General features: G+C 38.3%; 1 protein-coding gene across 1 annotated transcript in view; it reads right to left on the bottom strand.

Moving 5' to 3' along the window:
• plpp4 (phospholipid phosphatase 4) overlaps nucleotides 1–22,169 on the bottom strand; it is a 176,602-nt gene that overhangs the window by 50,895 nt on the left and 103,538 nt on the right. Inside the window, exon 2 of the mRNA XM_020933594.1 lies at nucleotides 11,820–11,928. Within this exon, the coding sequence (XP_020789253.1) occupies nucleotides 11,820–11,928 (109 nt within the window). The remainder of the gene's footprint in view (nucleotides 1–11,819; nucleotides 11,929–22,169) is intronic.

The following is a 22,169-nucleotide window of genomic DNA, read 5'->3' as shown; positions in this document are numbered from 1 at the left end:
CATTACCCTAGATTTTTTAGCTCTCAGTAACAATTTGCCAGATCACAGTAGTTGCACCATAGACTGTATATATAAATTAACAACTAACCTCCAAATAGGGGCATATCTGGCTCCTATACATGCACCCCGAATTTTGGATTTCTGGTCATCGTGCAGTGCATAGTGGGAAGAGACTACTGAAAAAATGAGCATCAAACTGCCATGTTTGATTTCCCAATGGGATGCGTCTATTATAAAAGTCAATCTTTTCAAGTCTTTTGAACCATGTTGCTTTTGTTTCTGGATCTGTTATTGTCATATTTTAGTTATGGGATTTGAACATCGTAATTGTGTGGTTGTTGGATGTCCTGATACACAAGAAGGACAAAAAAAGAAACCTTTGGCTTAGAAAGCATTCTGAGTTTGCAGCGAACATTTGGTACGCGGAAACAAAGCAAAATCCCGATTCCTCACTCAACTTTGGTTACGATTTTAAAAAGTCAATGCCAGCTGTTCGCCAAGAAACACCTTCCACTGCAAAGCGATCAAGATGTGATGTTGCTGTAAAGTCAGTCGAACAAGAAAGTGCGAGCTCAGCACTGTTTCTCCTCTGTACCTCTCGCTTAACAAACAGGATTTTGCATTGATGGAGCTCCACATATAAAATGTTCGCTGCAAACTTGAGATGATTTCTCAGGTAGCCAAAGGTTACCTTTTTGGTTCTTCCTGTGTATCAGTACTGCCCATTGCCTTCGCCTTTCATTATTTTTCAATTGCGCTGGGAAGGGAAACAGTTTGAAAGGATTGCAGTCACACAGATCTGATTCCCTTTTGCATTTATGCAAACTTCCAAAGCCCATTTCTCAAGCTGTTTTTCACTGTTACGACATCCAACAACCACACAATTACGATGTCCAAATCCCATAACTAAAATGTGACAATATCAGAATCAGAAACAAAAGTGACATGGTTCAAAATACTTGAAAAGATCGGCTTTGACAATAGACGAATCCCGCTGGGAAATCAAACATGGTGGTTTGATGCTTACTTTTTCGGAGGACCCTTCCCAGTATGCCTTGCGTGATGACCGGAAGTCTGAAATTCAGGATGCATGTATTGACTTTACACTGACAAATTGTCACCTCTCTCTCTGCAACTGCTGCAATGAGCCTCGTCATCGTTAACTTAAAATGTATTAATCCACTCGAACATTGACTCTGGTGTTTTTAGTTCGCTATTTTTTCCATAAATAAATTCCTATTCCTAATACATAACTTGGCTCCAAGTTTGTGTTGTTGAGTCACACACATTAATTTTCAGTTTTCATAGATCTTTCTTTCTGGGTTTCTGGAGGAAATAAACAAACTAATTACTAATTTGCAAGAACAAATTTTAACTGTAGCTTCAAAATGATATGAGTGATCTTATTCAATTATGCACAAGCTTTATTACTGTCACTTTGAAGAACCATATTGTGAGGAACTTGAAGTTATTTGAAAAGAATGGTTGGATAATGAATGGACTCAAGGAGAGATCTTATGAAACAAATGAACTCATTAATTTGGTTTTATCTTGTCCTTCACTGATTGCAATGTATCTGTAGCTGCACTTTTTCATCAGTCGCTCAGTGCGACTATTCTGGCGAGGCTTTTAAAGGCCATTTAACTCATCGATAACCTCTTCTCTCTATCCTCAAACTCATCTTCTGTCTGAATAACAGATTGATCTGGAAAAAGAAGGCTTCGGCTGTCTATCTGTCTATCTGTAAGGAATGGAGAAACATTTTGGGTGTATAGTTTTTCATTAAACATGAAACTGGAAAATCTTTAACCTCAATATCTCGCTATTCTTGCAAGAAATAAGTGCTGACATACTGAGCTCAGTCTTGCACACACATCACATCAAAAATGGAAAAACTGGGTGAAAAACCAATACATTATAGTGCATTTCTACAGTTTAAACATGAGTCATTTTAGGCTGAAAACACGGTAAATCCTTAGTTAAAATGTGTGGTATGATGTGTCATACTAATTGCAAATCTTGTTGTACTGGTTAAAAAGTAGTTAAAGGTCCTACATTAAACAAAATTGACTCTTGTTAGCTTTAAACCATGTTAGAACGTTATTATCTCATCACTGGGTTCTGTTTCGTTCACATGTTTGAGTAGCCCTTTATTATTAGTCTGTCCAATATCTAAAGCTCAAAATACTCTGTTCCACTTTGTGATGTGAAGAAGCAGTAGTTTGCAGTGGGGTAGTGGGGATTTTTTAAGTGGGGGTACGCGATTCATGACATCATCGATGTGACATTAACGCAATTTATAATAACCTACACAACATAAATCATAGGCTACAACACATGAACCAAGACTGAACCAGGACTAAACTGGGACTGAACCAGGACTAAACCACGAATAAACCAGAACTGAACCAGAACTGAACCAGAACTGAACCAGGACTAAACCAGAACTGAACCAGGACTGAACCAGGACTAAACCAGGTATAAACCAGGTATAAATCAAGTCTTAACCAGGTCTAAACCAGGTCTAAAACAGGACTAATCTTGGCCTTGAGAGTGAGGAAGAGAACCCAGAACCCGTGGGGCAAGGTGTCCGCAAAGTGCGATTGGGCAACGACTGCACTTAACCCCGTGGGACGCGGAGCTTTGCGCAGGTCCTTTTGACTACAGTCACCCAACAGTCTACACGGGCACACTTCCAGGCCCGTCTCGACACTCAGTCCTGGTTCGGTTCTGGTTTAGACCTGGTTTAGACCTGGTTTAGACCTGGTTTAGTCCTGTTTTAATCCTGGTTCATTCTTGGTTCAGTCCTGTTTTAGTACTGGTTCAATCCTGGTATAATCCTGGTTCAGTCCTGGTCCCTCATGTCTCAGGTCACTATAGGACACTACTGCAGATATCCTGAGCCTGTGCAGGTTGTTTTCACTATTGCTAAAAGCTTCGGTTTGACGTTTAAGTTGTAGCTATTTTATATTTGTTATTTTTTCATATCTCACTTGGGGAGAAGTGGGTGGACAGCGTATCCCAGCATGCCACGCCCACTACAGCCCTGGTAATTTGAAACTGCTACCTTCAACTTTATCGTGGAGATTGTCAGACATCATCAACATTATAACATAGCTCAGAAAATAGAGTAATATGGGCCCTTTAATCCTTCCACCACAACATGTTTTTATCTTTGCTATTTTGGTATAGAATTGTCTGTACCATTGTGACTTCCTATGTTTTATTTCTAACCTTTTGCCCCTTCTTGATTTGGCTAAACGAACATGACATATGGGTTCATTAACTAAAAAAACAAAGGCTTCTGTATTGCTTCCTTATATGTAACCTCTAGGCTGTGTGCATATAGGGACTAACAAGGCTTAAAAAAGGTCATCTTGAGTCATACATACATACCTCCAATTATAATATTATTACGTATAGTATTTTCAATGGCTGGATAATCCCATAGGTCTTCAAGGGAGCGCTGTCAAAGCCATAGGGACTGTTGGCTGTTTGCATCTGGGGCACTTTGAGTTATACCCCCAGGGATGTGCGTTCTCTGGTTCATTTAACAGATCCTCCACACAGGCCAAGATGTGTGGATTCTTGAGTTAGTGCTTCAAAAAGGATTTAGTTTGGCCAATGTAGATTAAATTACAAGGTCAGGCTTCTGTTTAAAGGTCCTCTATTACACAAAATTGACTCTTGTGAGGTTTAAGCCATGTTAGAATGTTGTTCCTCAAAAAACAGAGACAGAGAAAGGTCAGGTCTGATTTGCTGGGGGAGCAGCAGCAGTAAAAGGGACAATGGGCAGATTGACAAACTGATCCATAAAGTTGGTCACGTGTCAGGTGAAAGATGGAGACATTTGTCACAGTGAGGGACAAGAGGACACTGGACAAACCGCTCTCCATCATGGACACTCCTGCTCACCCACTGCACCAGACTATAGAGGGACAAAGGAGATAATACTCCCTACAACTGTACAACAACTCACCACTGCACAGACTACACTCACACTGCACTCACCCACTGCACCAGACTATAGAGGGACAAAGGAGATAATACTCCCTACAACTGTACAACAACTCACCCACTGCACCAGACTATAGAGGGACAAAGGAGATAATACTCCCTACAACTGTACAACAACTCACCCACTGCACCAGACTAGAAGGACAGAGGAGCTCATTCTCCAACAGGCTCCAACAGCTCTGTTCAAACACTGAGAGATACAGGATGACATTCATACTATAATACTCCCTACAACTGTACAACAATTCACCCTTATGTAACAGATAATACTCCCTACAACTGTACAACAACTCACCCTTATGTAACAGATAATACTCCCTACAAACTGTACAACAATTCACCCTTATGTAGCAGATAATACTCCCTACAAATGTACAACAACTTACCTTTATGTAACAGATAATGCTCCCTACAACTGTACAATAACTTACCTTTATGTAACAGATAATACTCCCTACAACTGTACAACAACTCACCCTTATGTAACAGATAATACTCCCTACAACTGTACAACAACTCACCTTTATGTAAAAGATAATACTCCCTACAACTGTACAACAACTCACCTTTATGTAAAAGATAATACTCCCTACAACTGTACAACAACTCACCTTTATGTAAAAGATAATACTCCCTACAACTGTACAACAATTCACCCTTATGTAGCAGATAATACTCCCTACAACTGTACAACAACTCACCCTTATTAACAGATAATTACTCCCTACAACTGTACAACAACTCACCCCTTATGTACAGATACTTTTGCTACTTATTTAGAATGTATTATTACCATTTATATGTTTCTCTTTGTTATTGTATTATATTGTGATGTCTAAGCTACTGTGTCCAAATAATTTCCCTTGTGGATCAATAAAGTTTGTCTAAGTCTAAGTCTATACCAGGAGTTGAGTTTTGTTTCATTCACACATTTGAGTAACTCTTTATTATTAGTCTGTCCACATCTCCAAAGCTCCAAATGTTTAGATCCACCTTATGATGCCATGTAGTAGTAGTTTTAAAGTTAAATCCTTCCTATCCTGTCCTTTACCTTTTGTTCAGTAGATTTTGGCAATTCCAGGGCTGAAATCACCAAAAAGTTTCAAGTGAAGGTGTATGGAGTTTGAAAACACAGTGGAGCACTTCCTTTATCATCACATGACATCACAAAGTGGAACAGAGTGTTTTCAGTCTGAGACAAAAACTGAACATAAATATTCAGGGCCCTTGTTTTTTCCCCCATGTATTTGAGCAAAATTTGTCCTTCCTCAGTACAGATAAATTGTATAAGTCGTTCTTGAGATCAAAATGTGTCTGTTGCTTTTTACTGCCATTATAAACTGTTTTCTTGTCAAAGAAATTAGTAAGTGCACGGTTAGTATGCTACTTGTTGGCATTACTGTGAGGGAAAAACTCTGCTCTGGTCTCTGAAAGTTGTGAAAAGTACTTATACCCTCATTGTGCTTGGAATGCATAAGGTAAGAGAGGAATAACTTTGGACAACCGCAATCCATTTAAAATAAACTAGTTCGGTCTTTCAAGTTTTATCGCAGTAAATGCCAGGTTGGTTTCTTGTGTTAAGGCTATTGCTTTGGCTAACAATGCAAACTTTATACATTATATTTTGCCTCCTTCGTCTCCAATCCATTTCCACACTCCCACTACGGACAAATTCACTATGTTTTCCCGGTTACGTAGTTAAGTACAGCTGTCATGTTGATTGGCAGCGAGACCACCTACTTTGTTGCTGTTTGGACACATATTGCCATGATTGATATGTGAGGAGGAGCAGAGATGGACAGGCTCTTACCCACCTCTCACTCACTCACAATATGTCAGCTTCTACCAAAATCTACAGTACAGAGATTTACAGCCAAAGACATGAAAACGTATTACATTTAAGCGATAAGTTGATTAAATACAACGGTTCAACGCTCTCAGGACAAGGCAGGTCAAAACGATCTTGCTGTATATGGAAGAAATCTTAGAAATTATTTGCCAAATTGTGTCAAATTTTGAGTTACAACTTGGCCGAACTCCACTGCATGTCATTTATAGGCAGTAAAGAATGAGAACGAAAGGGGAGGTATAAAAGCTCAGACTGATTTTCAAAAATGAACTCATCCATCATCGAGTGCCTAAGGACATCCACTTAGAAGCAGGGGGCTGGTTACTGCACCAAACTCAATGTATTCTAGATAAAGACACTGCAAATGTTACTGCAGGCCCAATAGTGAGACAGGTCTATGTGTACTACAGTATGTGTCTGCAGTAAAAGTAAGTATAAAGAAGTTCCTTTGTCTTCATAGGCCTGTCACAGTAATTACTAACTCGACTTCAATTCGTGACAGATGGAACAATCATTTTTGGGGGTCAATATTTTTCTTTGTAATTGTGAAATTTTGGTTATTTTTCTCTACTAGATTGGGATTTGAGTTATAAAACGGTGAAATATGAACTTCTAAGACTCATTATAAACAAAAACAAACTGTGTAACTAGCCCATATTTTTGGTGGATAATTTTACTTTATATTTTGGTTTTAATATTATCTATTATCCTTTATTGTCTGTATTTACTTCATCAACATATCACAATTCACAGTTTGTTATTATGACCGGTCTTAGCAGAGGTGGGGACTTGCAAGTCGTGACTTGGACTTGAGTCAGACTTGAGTCACTATTTATAGGACTTGAGACCTGACTTGATAAAATGGACTAAGATTTGGGACTTAACATGGACTTGAAAGGTCATTGACTTGGGACTCGTGAGGCCTGTGGGAGTTGAGGCCTGTGAATTGAGAAGACTTGAGAAGCACTTATAAATCTGAATTCTTTCTGTTCTGACCATAATGATTCATACTAAGATCTTTTAAAAAGGAAAAAAATAAATTTCTACAACTCTAATATACTCTATAAATACTCATATATAAATATACTATGTTTTTTAAAGTACAGCTTAGTTTAAAATTCATATAAATTGCAAAAACCTAAACTATATTTGGTACTTTGGTTAAAGACTAGAAATGACTTGAAGCTCAAAGCAGACGACGTGAACTTGACTTGGACTTATGGGCCAGTGACTCGAGACTTGACTTGAACTTGTCTGTATTTGACTTGGGGCTTGACTTGGACTTGAGGTCAAAGACTTGAGACTTACTTGAGACTTGCAAAATAACGACTTGGTTCCACCTCTGGGCCTAAGTCTATTTTTATTAAAACAGAGTGTTTGCCCATCAACCTGAGGGTCAGTGGTTCAGTTCCAACCCTGGCGTGTGCCCTTTACAAATCAATTCACCCACCCAGGCTTTTGGCAATATCTAAGAGGTGGAAGAATTCATACAAGTTTATATTATTTATTTGTTTATCTAAAAAAATATGTCATGCATGTTAAGTATCCTTTTGTGTGTATGTGTGTATATAAAAAGCAGGTGACACAGAGAAAAACTATTTATAAGAATATTGCCCTACAAAAGCAGAACGCCGTAACTTCATGTTTGGTCAAAAATTAGTTCATGTCATTTTGGGGGTATTTGAGACCTCCTTTATCATGTGAATAAATATCGTGAAAAATATTGAGCTCTAAATTGACCTTTGACCCTTATTTGTCAGTTCCTGTGCTCTGTCTTTGTATCGTGAGCCAAAAATAAGAAGTTGGCAGAAACAGTGCATGTTTTGTTTGTGATTTAGTTCATAAATATATTTTATTCTAAAATCCAACCTCTCGCCTCCTTCTTTTTGTTGCAGCCTTGGCACAGGGTCTAAACACATTCAATAAATATACTTTTATATTCAGTTATACTTAAATTATCCTTAATGTGAAAGTATTTGGTGTATTTATTCATACTATACACACACTATTCTGCAAAGTAACTTGTCTGTCAAACTGTTTAACTGTGTAAGTGTTGCCAGACGATCCTGATCAGCACTAAACAGGAAAGCCAAAGGTCTTCTACATAATTTCAAACAAACACCATGATGACTCGAACTTGGTAAGTTTCTTATAATGGATGGAAGTCTGGGGAAAATCAAGCAAATAATGATCATGTCAGTTTCTGCCTTTGGCCTTTGCACGAACTCCTTATTTTTGGCTCCTGATACAAAGACAGAGTACAGGAAGTGACAAATAAGGGTCAAAGGTCCATTTTCAGCTCAGTATTTTTCGCATACAAATATTTCTTCATTATTGCAACTAGTTGTCAAATTTTGGGAGCCCTGTCTACTATACTTACTATACCTACTTACCTACAAAAGTGTGAAGTTATTTTTCTCAGTTTCACAATCTGGCGAGTTAAGATCTTTTACCTTATAGGGCAGGGGTGTCAAACTCATTTTGGTCCGGGGGCCGTATCCAACCTACTTTGATCCCAAAGGGGCCAGATCAGAAAACTCATGACATATAAACCCCCAAAAATAACAATAAGTTTAAATATTTGTGCAGAGAAACGCAAATCTATTAGAGAAATCTTTTTTAATTGATGAACTCTTTCTTATTATAATATTATAATATTATGAACAACCTGAAAATTTAAGAAAAATTCAAATTCAACATTTAAAATATTTTTGTAGAAAATCACCCAAGGGCCACATTAAAGGTCTTGGAGGGCCGGATCTAGCCCCCGGGCCTTATGTTTGACACCTGTGTTGTAGGGCATGTGACCTTTTTTCTCTCTTCCGCAAAACCTCCTCCCTCCTGCCATTGTCTATAAAATGTTAAAATATATATATATAAATAAAATAATAATAATAATAATAATAAACAAACATAGAGAAAAGGTAGGGTTGAAATAAATAAAAATAAAAAATAAAAAAGTGAATAGATAAAGATAAAAGATAAGTATGCTTTCTTCTTTATAATGCATTAAAGTTGCTTGCACTGTTCATTCACTCCCCACAGTTCGTTTTGGTGCACCTCTCTCGCCACAGCCGCCCTGGGGTAGACTGATGGAAGCGTGGATGCCAATACGCGTCTACTCCCTCAAACCACCATCAATCACTGTATTGCCTCTGTCAGCTCCGCCAACATTATTGATTATGGCTCTATACAGATCACCACAGTTACAGTGAAGACGTGGTTTATGTGAACCACAATAGCCCTGTTTATGAGCTAATGGGTGATTCAACGTGTAAAAGTGACAAGAGTGAATAGATTGCACCAGACTGCAGACAGCAGGACTCACAAATATGACTCTTTTGGGGATGTGGTCCGACTGCAGCAGAATAAATGTTCGTGAATGAGTGATTGGTGGAAGTAATGAACAGTGAACGCATTAAAGAGGCACTGTGTAACTTCTTCTTCTAGAAACCACCTGCTTATGGGAATTGTATTGCTTTGCGTAGTATGTTCCACGATATGACCTTATAAATGTATTTCTGTTCGTGGAAACAAGCAGGTGACACCATGAGGCCAAGTTACGGATCAGATCTGCGAAGAGGCGATGCAGCTCACAAGAAGGATGTTTTTCATTGTATTTTTGCTATAATAAGTGGATAAATGGGTATATACAATGCCATACTGTGGAACATTCCAGGCAAAGCAATTAACTTCTCCATGGAGACAAGCAGTTGACAGACCCTTCACGAGAAAGTTACATACAGAAAGTAGAGTCTAAAGTCATTTTTAGATCAAAAGTAAGTAATATAAAATTGCTGTAGAGGATTTTTTGTTGTTGATTGCTTCGTCTCTGAGATTATTACTGCCAAATGCCTGCCCATCTAATACTGTTTAGCTTTATAGCGTTGCTTCTGAACTGCAGAAATGGCATAACATTTCCATAATTGTCTAACATTTTGGTTCTGTAAATATTTCACCAGTTTATGGAGCCTAAATATCATCTCATCTATAGTAATGGTCTTTTCTCAGTCATAAACACAGCAGCTTATTGTTCTCTGGGACAGTTCACAGACGCCCCAGTGTGTGTCTTCACGGTATTGGGATTGTTTTGTTATTGTACACAAAGAGACACAACATTTGACCCAATACATATTCAGTGTCACCCCATGTGCCCAACAGGAGGTATCTACATTTTGGACAAGGGCATCTTTTATCTCTGACAGCACAACTAGGATCAGGTGCATGTGTAGCTCAGCAGTAGCCGGGCCACTGCATAAATGTTTATCATTGTTATGTACGTTACAATCTACAATGACACACAGATAATGTTTTGGTGGTGGCCGGTCACCTGCAGAATTCTATGAAAAAAGGAAGTTAAAACCATATTTGAGAACATTATGTATTATAAATGAATATTATAACCCAAGGGACAACATTTAAATGGAAACAAGCAGGGGGAGATGCAAAAACTCACTCACAGTAAGGACACATGTTTTTCTATGTCTTCAGGGCAATAAATACATCAGAAATGAAATTATTGAATTAATTATGCAGTGAAGCTTTTGCAATAACTTTTGTACATCATATTGTTACATTTTATTATTATTATTATTATTAATAATATAATAATAATAATAATAACAATTATTATTATTATTATTATTATTATTATTATTATTATTATTATTATTATTATTATTATTATTATTATTATTATTATTATTAATATATTTTAATAATAATATATTAATTCACACTTTTTCCATGGTTTGGGTGGTTCTGCGACTTATACTCTGGTGCGACTTATATATTAATTATATAAGTTATATAATTAATTATATATTATTATAAGTTTTCACACTGACAGCCGTGAGACGGCGCTCTAGTCTTGTGTATCAGTATCTGCTACTCCTATTACTCCTGTACCACTGTCACTTTTCTCTATTGTGCATGTCTCTTGCAGAAAGAGCTATTGTCCTGCTGCAATTAGTGAAATATGCAGTTGAAAACAGTAACCGAGCAGCAGAGAGAAAGTTTGGAGTGAATGAGAAACTTGTGAGGAACTGGTGGAAAGTGGGGATGGAGAACACAGCTTCATGGTAACCGGGAGGGTGTGCCAATTTTCTTGAAACTCATTGAATCAACAAAGCCTGGACTTCAGTGACAACTGAAACCATCCTGTCGGGATTCAGAAAGGCCGGAATAATTCTAACTGGAACTCATGCTGAGTCTGACGACAGCTATGTGGAAGAGGAAGCAGCGCTCCGCTTACCTCACGGTTGCAGAGTTGCTCAGAAGTGACATCGAGGATGAAGAATTCTATGGATTTAGTGATTTGGAGTGAGAAGGAGAGTTTGGTAAACTTATGTTCTGTTGTTTCTGCTATAATTATCTGAAGAACTGTTCATATGTGACATTAACAGTCTGTTATTCTCTGTTCTATTGTTATATTACTATAACTTGCCTTTCACGATGAAATGTTGGTTCCTGGTCTCTGATTTGATAAAATAAATTTCCCCCAAAAAGTGCGACTTATACGTTTTCTTCTTCTTCATTATGCATTTTTTGGCTGGTGTGACTTATATGCCAGAGTGACTTATAGTCCGAAAAAATACAGTATATTTTTCAGAATAGATCTTTAAATTATTTCCATTATATAAACCAAAAAATGTCTTTAATTACTCATATTGATTCATTTTTGTCATTAGTGTTTTTTGTTCATAATCACCAAAAAGACAACAATAAAAGATGATATACTGATCATGGGCTCATATTTCTTCCGTAGCCATTTATTGCATCTGTCAGCTCTTCCAACACTATTGAATATGGCACTATGCAGACCACCACAATTACAGTGAAGATGTGGTTTATGTGGACCACAGTAGCCCTATTTATGAGCTAATGGGTGATACTGTGTGTAAAAGTGACAGAAGTGAATAGGCTGTACAAGACCGCAGACAGCAGGACTCACAAACATGACTCTTTTGGGAATGTGGTCCGACTCCACCAGAGGATTCCGGTACAACCACAGTTCTTCTGGTTGGATCACTCTCTCAAAAGGTTCCAGGAACTCAGTGAACCTGCAAAAAACAAAAAGCATTATGAATCAGAAGAAAATCCAGTGTATGTATGTATATAGCACATTTAAAAGAACTTCAGTCAGTCAAAAGCAATGTTAAAGACAATACAAGGCACAAAAAACACAAATACGGTGGAAAGCTCTCCCGCCTCACATTAAGACTCCTGGATTTTAACCCAGCCTGAGAAAGATGAGGTACTCTGACTCTCTTTTATTGATTTCATTTTATTTACTTTAGTATATTTACATTTTTTATTTACTTGCTTATTTATTTTTATGCTATATTTTATGCAATGTGTCCATTTATATTGTGCCTAGTCTGGCGTGCAGCACTTTGGATAATTTGTGTTGGTAAAATATGTTATACAAACACAGTTGGGTTGGACTGGAAATAACAACATACAGATAAAAGAGCAAAAACTTGTTTCACTAGTATTAAATATATTTCAGCATAGACTGGATAGTATAGAGTCAATATATTTGATCAGATAGGATCAAAGTGTAATTTCAAGTTGCAGTATTATTATTACTTTTTTTTTTTTTTAAACATTAGTTAAAGGTCATATTCCCAAACTACTTATATGCCAGGTGATGCTGTCTTTAATAATGTCAATTGCAAGGCTGATTAGCAACAATTTACTGTCCTGTTTAATGTCACCATAGTTAGTGTTTGGTAATGACTGCGATTTCTCTCTCCGTGGGTTTCAAAATGATGAAAAATTAGGACCTTAGGACGTTCTGAATGCTAAAAAGTCCTCCAAACGGTGTGAATAATGTAAAATGAAATAATGCAAGAAAAATCTGACCAAAATCTTTCAGTCACTTGACCTCTTCCGGTGTTGAAGGACTTTTCGATTACTTTTGTCCATTCCATAGAAATGGACAAAAATTGTTTTTTCTGGCCAAAAATCAGAAGATTGAGTAAAAGTTCACGCTGGAACTGTTAGTGCTGCACTTTACTTTTTTTTTTTTTTTAAGTTTTGTTAACTGTTTACAAGGAATTTATTTTTTATAATATTTCATAATACATTAACTTATTAGTATAACCAAGTTTGTATAATGTTAAAACAGATTGTTGGTTTAATAAACACACAAATAAACAACAAGCAAATGGTTTTCTATTTTGTTAACATATTGTACCAAAAATTAACCGAACCGTGACCTCAAAACCAAGGTACGTACTGAACCGTGATTTTTGTGTACCGTTACATCCCTGATAGTTTATAATTAACTAAAGTAATGGTCACAGTTTCTCATGGACAGTCCAATCAATCATTATACTTGTATCAATTATTTATTTTATGTTGAATTTCATTTTAAGCAGAAATACCACACAGTTAAAGCTCCCATGCAAACTGCAGTTATGAATAAATGATCCTGTGCAAATAGCTGCCCACAGTATAATCCCGCACTAAGACCCACAGTCATTTGTATGCGTTCCTGCTGTACCACTATGCGTATTTAGCCTACTTTTCAGTATTTATTAAGGACTTGGGGGACCTCTCTTCAAATATTTAATGGAACACCTTTACTTAAAATCCCCTTCACTAAACCGTGCTGCAGTTTGTCCCACTGATGGGAGCAAATTAGCATGCACGAGCTTCCCGTGTTTCTCCCTGGCCACCCGCTAATCTGTCAGAGCGACCTTGTTCTCTTTCGTATCAACAAAGTCTATTTTTTCTTTGTCATCCAGCTCAAATAATTCAATACCCCATCAGCAGATCTTAAGCGGTAAGGAAGGAAGGAAGTCTCTCGGCATTTAGCCACAATACTTAAACAACAATAGAGAACATGGCGGACAAAAGTGACAAATTAGGGAAGCAAAAAAAAAAAGAAAAGAAAAATCCTTGTAATAAGTTCAAAATGATTGCACATAGGGGGGTGATTACAGTATCAAACAGTAAAAGCAGTACTGAAGGTGACTAACTTTTCTGGTGCTTGTCGTCATAGAGAGTTTATTGCTTGGTCAGAAATGTTCCACAGTATGACATTAAACTGATCTATGATGCCTTTATTCAGTTGCAGGTGTTTTTGTGCAAGATCTGGGAATCACATTCACACACGATTCAATACAATACACGATACACGATATTATCACAGTATAACGATATGTGTGATTGTTGATATACTGCATGTTGTCTAAATAAGCAAGAAAATTATTGTGCGGTCACCAAAAATTGCTAAAAGATACAAAAAATATACTTTTGGTGATAGGTGCAGCAGCTCACAATAACGGTACAGTATCATGAAATTTTGTATTATAATATATCAATATTTTTGAATACCACTTTTTTTGCAAAACCTTGAAAAAATGCATTCTTATATGAGCTTAATCACCACACAGCAGAGTCCTGTACCTGTCCATTTTTGGAGACCCAGACCCATGCAGTACAGCACCATACCCGCCCATTAACCTGTGATTATATCAAAGTTAAATCCGCACCCGTCCGGACCCGGTAACATTCCAACCGTTACCCGCCTGTGCCTGTGATAAATCGGGGTCAGCCCATTAGTCCGACAGTCCAGGACTAAACCAGGACTGAAACAGGACTGAACCTACACCATGTCATTTGAGGATTATAAGTATACTGCAACCACAGAGCTGATCGCCAGTACTACACCAGGACTGGACCAGGACTGAATGAGGTCTAAACCAGGTCTAAACCAGGACTAAACCAGGACTACACCAGGACTGGACCAGGACTGAATGAGGTCTAAACCAGGTCTAAACCAGGACTGGACCAGGACTACACCAGGTCTAAACTAGGACTACACCAGGACTGGACCAGGACTACACCAGGACTGAACCAGGACTGGATGAGGACTAAACCAGGTCTGAACCAGGACTACACCAGGACTGGACCAGGACTACTCCAGGACTAAACCAGGTCTAAACCAGGACTAAACCAGGACTACACCAGGACTGGACCAGGACTACACCAGGTCTAAACCAGGACTACTCCAGGACTGAACCAGGACTAAACCAGGATTGGACGAGGACTAAACCACGTGACCAGGACTGAACCAGGGCTGAACCAGGACTATACCAGGACTGAAAAAGGACTGGATGAGGACTAAACCAGGACTAAACCAGTGTCATTAGCATAAATATATACACACCGCAACTGCCGAGCTGATCGCCAGGACTACTTCAAGACTGGACCAGGACTAAACCAGGAGCGCGGCCACCGTGCTGATCACCTCCGCTGATGAATTTTATGAAATAAATACACTAGAGTCACACTCTCAACCTCGTCAGCCATTGTTCCAGGAAAAGACCGGGAAATGGCACTTGTTTCCAGGGCTATGGACGTTCCTGGATGCTGGATGTGTGTAATCACTACCCCCCCTCATACCTGCCCATAAAATAAAAAAGAGCGTTAAAACCTGCTCGTTTCAGCATCTATTTGTCCTGCACCGGTACCTGACCCGGTGCAGGACTCTGCCACAGAGACCTGTAACTTGACCAGTGGGTGTCACCTGCTACTCTCCAGTTTAATGCCATACTGTGAAACATTCTGGGCAAAGCAATAGCATCTCCATGGAGACAAGAAGGAAGCAAACCCTCCACTTGAAAAAAGTAGCATAATGCACCTTTAATATAGTAGTTATCAGACAGAAAAGAAGAAAGCAATAGTCAAAAATGTCAGCGCAAAAAAAGTGTAGAGAAGAGAGCTGTAGAAAGTCAAATTCTAGTAATCATTAAAAAGTTTCTATACACTAAAAATAGTCATAGTTCTGTCTCTGCGGTGAGTTCAAAATTAAATGAAAGTGCTCATAGAGGGACTAATATAAAATACCACATGGATTCTCAGAAAGGTGAATTAGACTCAATCCCATCACTTAGCCCAGTGTGAAGCGGCTTTAGGCGCAGATCTGCTCCAGACTGCAGCATTCATAAATGTTCCCTGTGCAAACCATATCTACACTAAATATGTCCATTACAGACTCAAAATGTGCCTCTCTGAGAAACACACTCGTGAGTCATAGTAATGCTGATAATTATGATGGACTTGTTCATAATGGAAATGGGTTGCTTGTTTAAAAAGGGCACGGCTGAGTGTTCTGTATGAATTTAGTGCTGAATAAACTGTACGGATTTAGTTAACATTTGAAACAATACAGAGTGGTGCTTATTTGAACTGTAGATCTGTGAACTCTTACGCACGTGAAAGGATGAAAAGACTTTAAAATATACAAGTATCACAAAGAAAAAAAAAGAAGAAGAAGCTAAAACACTGCATCAGTTTTAAGGGTTTTCCAGACACTTCCAGATGCTTTACAGTTCCATGGAGAAACTAAACAGCTACTTCACAAGAGGATGTACCAACACAGACGAGAGAGCAGCAGTGGACCTCAGTCTGCTGTCCATCTTCACTTAAAAGCCATGGGCCACTCATTTCAGGACAGTGAGGTACAGATTTTAGCCAGAGAAAAGAATTGGTTTGAGAGGGGAGTAAAAGAAACCATTTTTGTTAAGAAAGAGAATTCTTCTCTAAACAGAAATGGAGGACTCAGACACCATCTGTCTCCTATTTACAACTTCATCCTCAAACCTAATTCAAAACAAACAACAGAACAACAGGTGTAGCCAGGTCAGGGCCAGAGGTGTGGAAGCTCCATTATGGCCATGAATTTTTATGGGTCCGGTCAAGTGGTCAACGGAGGGAAACAGGGGCAGATTTTTTACATTCAAATAGCTCTTATTCAGAAACTAGAGGGACTATTGAAATAAGTAAGGTATTAGAATGTAGGAAAGAGTTACACTCCAACAGGGTAAAGTTAAACCTGCAATATTCTTTCAAGTTAATGAAAAAAATGTAAAAACTCATGTCGGTAACAGAAGGAATGAAATATGCAGCACTTTTTGGGCAATAAATACAAACAGTGATAACTAGTGGTTCTCACTTACATATCCTTAACAAACTGGTTTGAATATTTGTTTCATATAGTTTTCTACCATATGGTACAAGATGACCTATGGTCATGAGCTCTGGGTAGTGACCGAAAGGACGAGATCGCAGATACAAGCGCTCGAAATGAGTTTCCTTCGCAGGGTGGCTGGGCGCTCCCTTAGAGATAGGGTGAGGAGCTCAGTCACACGGGAGGAGCTCGGAGTAGAGCCGCTGCTCCTCCACATCGAGAGGAGCCAGTTGAGGTGGCTCGGGCATCTGTTCCGGATGCCTCCTGGGCGCCTCCCTCGGGAGGTGTTCTGGGCATGTCCCACCGGGAGGAGGCCCCGGGGAAGACCCAGGACAAGCTGGAGGGACTTTGTCTCTCGGCTGGCCTGGGAACGCCTCGGGGTCCCCCCGGAGGAGCTGGAGGACGTGTCTGGGGTGAAGGAAGTCTGGGAGACCCTGCTTAGGCTGCTGCCCCCGCGACCCGGCCCCGGATAAGCGGACGAAAATGGATGGATGGATGGATGGATGGTACAAGATTAGGTTGAAAAACCTCGTACTTTTTGAGTAATAAGATTTTTTTATTAAGAAAGGTCATGGTAACGGAGGGAAAAGTAACGGAGGGAAAATTGTGCAAACAAGTAGAAGGTGCAGGATTTTGCATAATTTGTCATCTTTTTTCTTCCGAAAACTTTAATATTACTTCAAAATGAAAGGTAACAATTTCTATAAATATGTCAGTCCTTCTAAGCTAATTTTTATCGTTTTAAATACATTTTTAAAAAAAATCATGTACCTTCATTAACAGTTCAAAGATGGAATAACACAAGATATGATGAAATACATCCATTTATTTACATGATTTGCAGGTCTTTGAAATTTGGGAAATAATTTTTGGTCCATGTTGCATACATGGTCTGTTTAAAACATATGTAACTTTAGAACCAAAAATGGTCCAGAAAAAAGGTAAACAGCTTCATAAACTAGAGTACATATGTATCTGTTGAATACATTTTTATATCAGATGCATTAACTTGAATTTTTGGCCTTGCTGTTTACTTCTGCTTGACCGGGCCCTTATGTTAATTAGACCCCACACCCTGCACAAGTCAATAGGCCGAATTAACTAACAGAAACTGTAAACAAGTAGGTGTGTTAGTTTCAGTGTAGTTAACTCCTCCCTGCAGATATAAGGAAGTGTCCACCAGCATCTGACCAGAACTGAAGAAGCAGCTTGGATGATCTGCGAAACATCTTCAACCAAACTAACTTTTGTCCAGTCGGCAAACAGAATTTTCTCCTCACCAATTCCATGCATCATTCTTTCCCTCCCGTAATTGTTGGTCAATCTGCAACCACCACCAGTCACGCTCACGTCACACACACTGTAATCATACATGACAGCTGAAAACCGTTGCTGAAGGACACAAATATAATATGCAACAGAGGTAGGAAGGAGCTTTTGAGTTTTTTCGAATGTTGAAAAAATAATTAGATCTGAACATCACAAAAACGTGGACATGTATCAGTTTATCAGGGGATTTTTAAAGGAGCTGTTGTATTTGGAAGATAGAGTACAAATAATTCTTCCAATCCTCGTCATTTTTCACATTCAATTGCCCTCATTTGCATAATTGTTCTTGTGAAAACCTGCAGCGGTGTGAAAAACAAAAATCGGGTGAGTCAGATTATTTGTGCACACGTAAACAGAGCTACTGAGAAACTGCTGCCCTCACTGACAACTGACACGTGCAGAGAAATCTCAAATTCAGTTCATAATTAGGGATGCAGCGATCCGGCTTTTTCAGTTCTGATATATCGCTAGCTTCAAGTATCTGCTGATATCCGATACTGACCGATATCAGTTACAAAATTGATCAGATTGTGTTATGTATCCTGCAAGTAACTACTGAACAGCTTTGTATGAATTAAAGTTCCAACATCATGAGACATCCTAGACCTACATTACCGGTTTTATAACACCACAATTTTTCTAGTTTTTTATTGTTTACTGTTAACCAGAACATATTCTACATTTTTGATTCTTGAAAGTGTCCACCTTTGGCAGATATAACAGCTGAACACACTCATGGCTTGTTCTTTTTACAATAGAAATCAAATATTCTTCAGAAAGTTCTTTCCAAATCTGTTGCTTGGTTTTCACTCTTTTGTCCAGTTCATCCCAAAACCAGCTCGATGGGTTTAAGTCTGGAGACTGTGCTGGACACTCCATGTTTTCAAGTTCACCATCTTGTTCTTTTTTCCTGAAGTATTTTTGGCAGAGCTTGGACTTGTGTTTTGTTATCTTTTATCTTTTTTTTTTAACCTCTGGTTTGCATAAACAAGTTTTCTTACATTAAATAAGCAAGAAAATTATAGTGCAGTCATCAAACATTGCTAAAATATACAAAAATATACTTTTGGCGATACATTGATGCAGCAGCCTACATTAACGATACAGTATCACCAAATTTCAAATCACCATTGATATTTTTGCATACCCCCTTTTTTATTGCAAAAAAATAAATTTATACTCCGGTGGGCATGTTTTTGTATTTCGATTGCCTCTTTCATCCAATGACGGTGTTTGTTTTCCTCTATAATAATACATGTATATACATGGGACTACAAACCAGGACGAGGGGGCTTTTTTACTCTCACACACCTGGGATACTGTCCTGAGGAAGTCGAACTGCGGATGGCGCTGTCGCCCTGCCTCCACCGGTAAGAAGACAGCGCCAAAAACTGTATTAATCAGCTGATCGGACAAGTTACAGCAACATCACGTGACCACTCTGAAGAAGACCTCTAGTGAGCAGTCGAAATTGTCAGGTATGAAAACAAACTCTTGGTCTGAAAAAATAACCTAATAACATAAAATATCGGAAGACCAAATGAACCTCATTGGACTATGAATCGGAGTTGCACTATAAGGTTTGTTCTAAAAGTGATGCTTAGTCCTTGCATCTTGAGTGACGACCATTGAACAGTCCTGGGCACAGACATGCGTGGTATTGATCACTTAATGGAAGATGTCAGGCTGAATGAATGGGGCCCTGTGGGAAAATGAGGCGTAAAACTCACTAAGGACATTTAGCACAAGCTTCAGCTCAGTATTAAGCGGAATAACATTAGACATATAGACACATATATACAATTAGCTTTAGCCTGAGGTTCACATACTTAATGATGCTAGTCTATTTACATGGGTGTGCATAATGTATTGTTAAAAGGCTATTATTAGAGTGGGGTATTTCTCTGTGTTTAAGGCAGTGTAATATGAAACAATAATTTATGCCGAACCCTGAAGCTGGAATTGTGTTGTGCCTTTAAAGAACAAGAACAATGTGTTACCAGAACTAATACATGCAAATAATATAATATTGCAGAAGGGGAAGGACTGTTCCAATACAAAATTAATGGACATCTGAATGCTGACTCATTATTTTTACCAAAGTACAACAGGAGAGCTGGTATTTTACTGTTCTCTTCTCAATACATGCATCCCGAATTTTGGACTTACGGTCATCGCGCAATGCATACTGGGAAGGATCCTCTGAAAAAGTGAGCATCAAACCATCATGTTTGATTTCCCAGTGGGATGCGTCTACTGTCAAAGCCGATCTTTTCAAGTCTTTTGAACCATATCGCTTTTGTTTCTGGTTCTGATATTGTCATATTTTAATTATGGGATTCGGACTTCGTAATTGTGTGGTTGTTGGATGTCCCAACAACAGAAAATGGCTTGAGAAATGGACTTCGGAAGTTTGCAAACTCCATAAATGCAAAAGGGAATCAGATTTGTGTGACTGCAAACCTCCCAACGGAATTGAAAAATAGTGAAAGGCGAAGGTGTTGGGCAGTATTGATACACAGGAAGGACCAAAAAGGAAACCTTTGACAATAGACGACAATCCCACTGGGAAAATCCCACTGGGAAATCAAACATGGTGGTTTGATGCTCACTTTTTCGGCGGATCCTTCCCAGTATGCACTGTGCGGTGACCGGAAATCCAGAATTTGGGATGTATGTGTAGGAGTGTTGTTTTGTTACAGATTTTGATTATATAGTAGTCTGTGTAATTTACTACCAACGAGATACATCAACAAAATTACCACGACACCAGTTTACTTTGGCAAATTCTAAGGCTGGCATCCAAAAGAAACTATGTAAAACAGACTTTTATGAGTTCATCATTCACGTACTCCTGGATTCCTGGAAAAAAAAAAAAAAATCTGTTTTCACCTACCCCCTATCCCTGCCCTTTTTTCTGTACTTACATGTGATTATTCAAACAGACTATTTCATTCATGTAGGGTTAAAATGCCACAGACCAATTTTTCAACCACAAAAAGATGTAAATGAAAACACCAGGCACAGAAACAAGTGTCTGGGATAGTGTCATGCAGTTGTTTCCTTTTGTTCTCCAATCTCTGACAGCTATTTGTTTTTTGTCACTCTGGAAATGCACCATGACAGAGAGTCTGGGACCGTGTCAAGCAGTTGGCTTCCCATGATTCTTAGAAACAATGTGCCTTAGAAAAATGACCATATCATTTGCTTCTGTATTAATTATTACTACAAGAAAGATTGTGCATTTATAGGTTAGTATTTTGCAGTTTCAGTTTTATTCTTATCTAGTAGCTGCTACCATAGAATCATGGTTTATCTTTTATCTTGACAAGAATAAAATAAAATCAGGTACAGGATCTTTAAAGAAGATTTGTTGTGCTTATGTCTGCTATATATCTATAATCTGACGCCCTTGGATCATTATGTTATAATTTGTACATTTTAATTTGCAATATTAATCTAAAATGACTTAAAGAAAGAAACAAGTCCACTGACGTCTAGGGGTGTGCCAAATTATTGAAATATCGATATATCGTATTGTTTAATGTGATGATACAGTATCAATATCATGGGCTGCTGTATCGATATATCGCCGAGCGTATTTTGTTGGTTTATTTTACGAAATAATTTTGTTACAGCACTACAGTTTTGTTGCTTGTTTAGAGGAAGGAAACTTTATGCGACTCATTTGACATTTTCTCTATTTTGATGATTAAAATGTGCATGTTTCATATTCACTTAGCACAAGAATTGGTTTAACAAAGGCTTTTAGTATCACAGCCATGATTTTTATTAAACCATATCGAATTGATTTGAAATATATGTTATAGAATCAAAAGTGCCCTGTATTGAGATATGTATCGTATAGTGGCCTGTGTATTGAGGTATGTATCGTATATGCAACTTGTTAATGATACCCAGCCCTACTGACATCTGTGTTGGAAAACTGTGATGCCCAAAGGGAGCAGCATAAAAGTCAAACAACAAAGA

This window comes from Boleophthalmus pectinirostris, unplaced genomic scaffold (assembly GCF_026225935.1).
Source record: "Boleophthalmus pectinirostris isolate CB_2022bp ecotype Guang Dong unplaced genomic scaffold, ASM2622593v1 HiC_scaffold_5, whole genome shotgun sequence".
NCBI classification, from domain to species: Eukaryota; Metazoa; Chordata; class Actinopteri; order Gobiiformes; family Gobiidae; genus Boleophthalmus; species Boleophthalmus pectinirostris.
The sequence above is the reverse complement of the archived record's forward strand: the minus strand, read 5'-3'. Positions and strand labels throughout refer to the sequence as shown.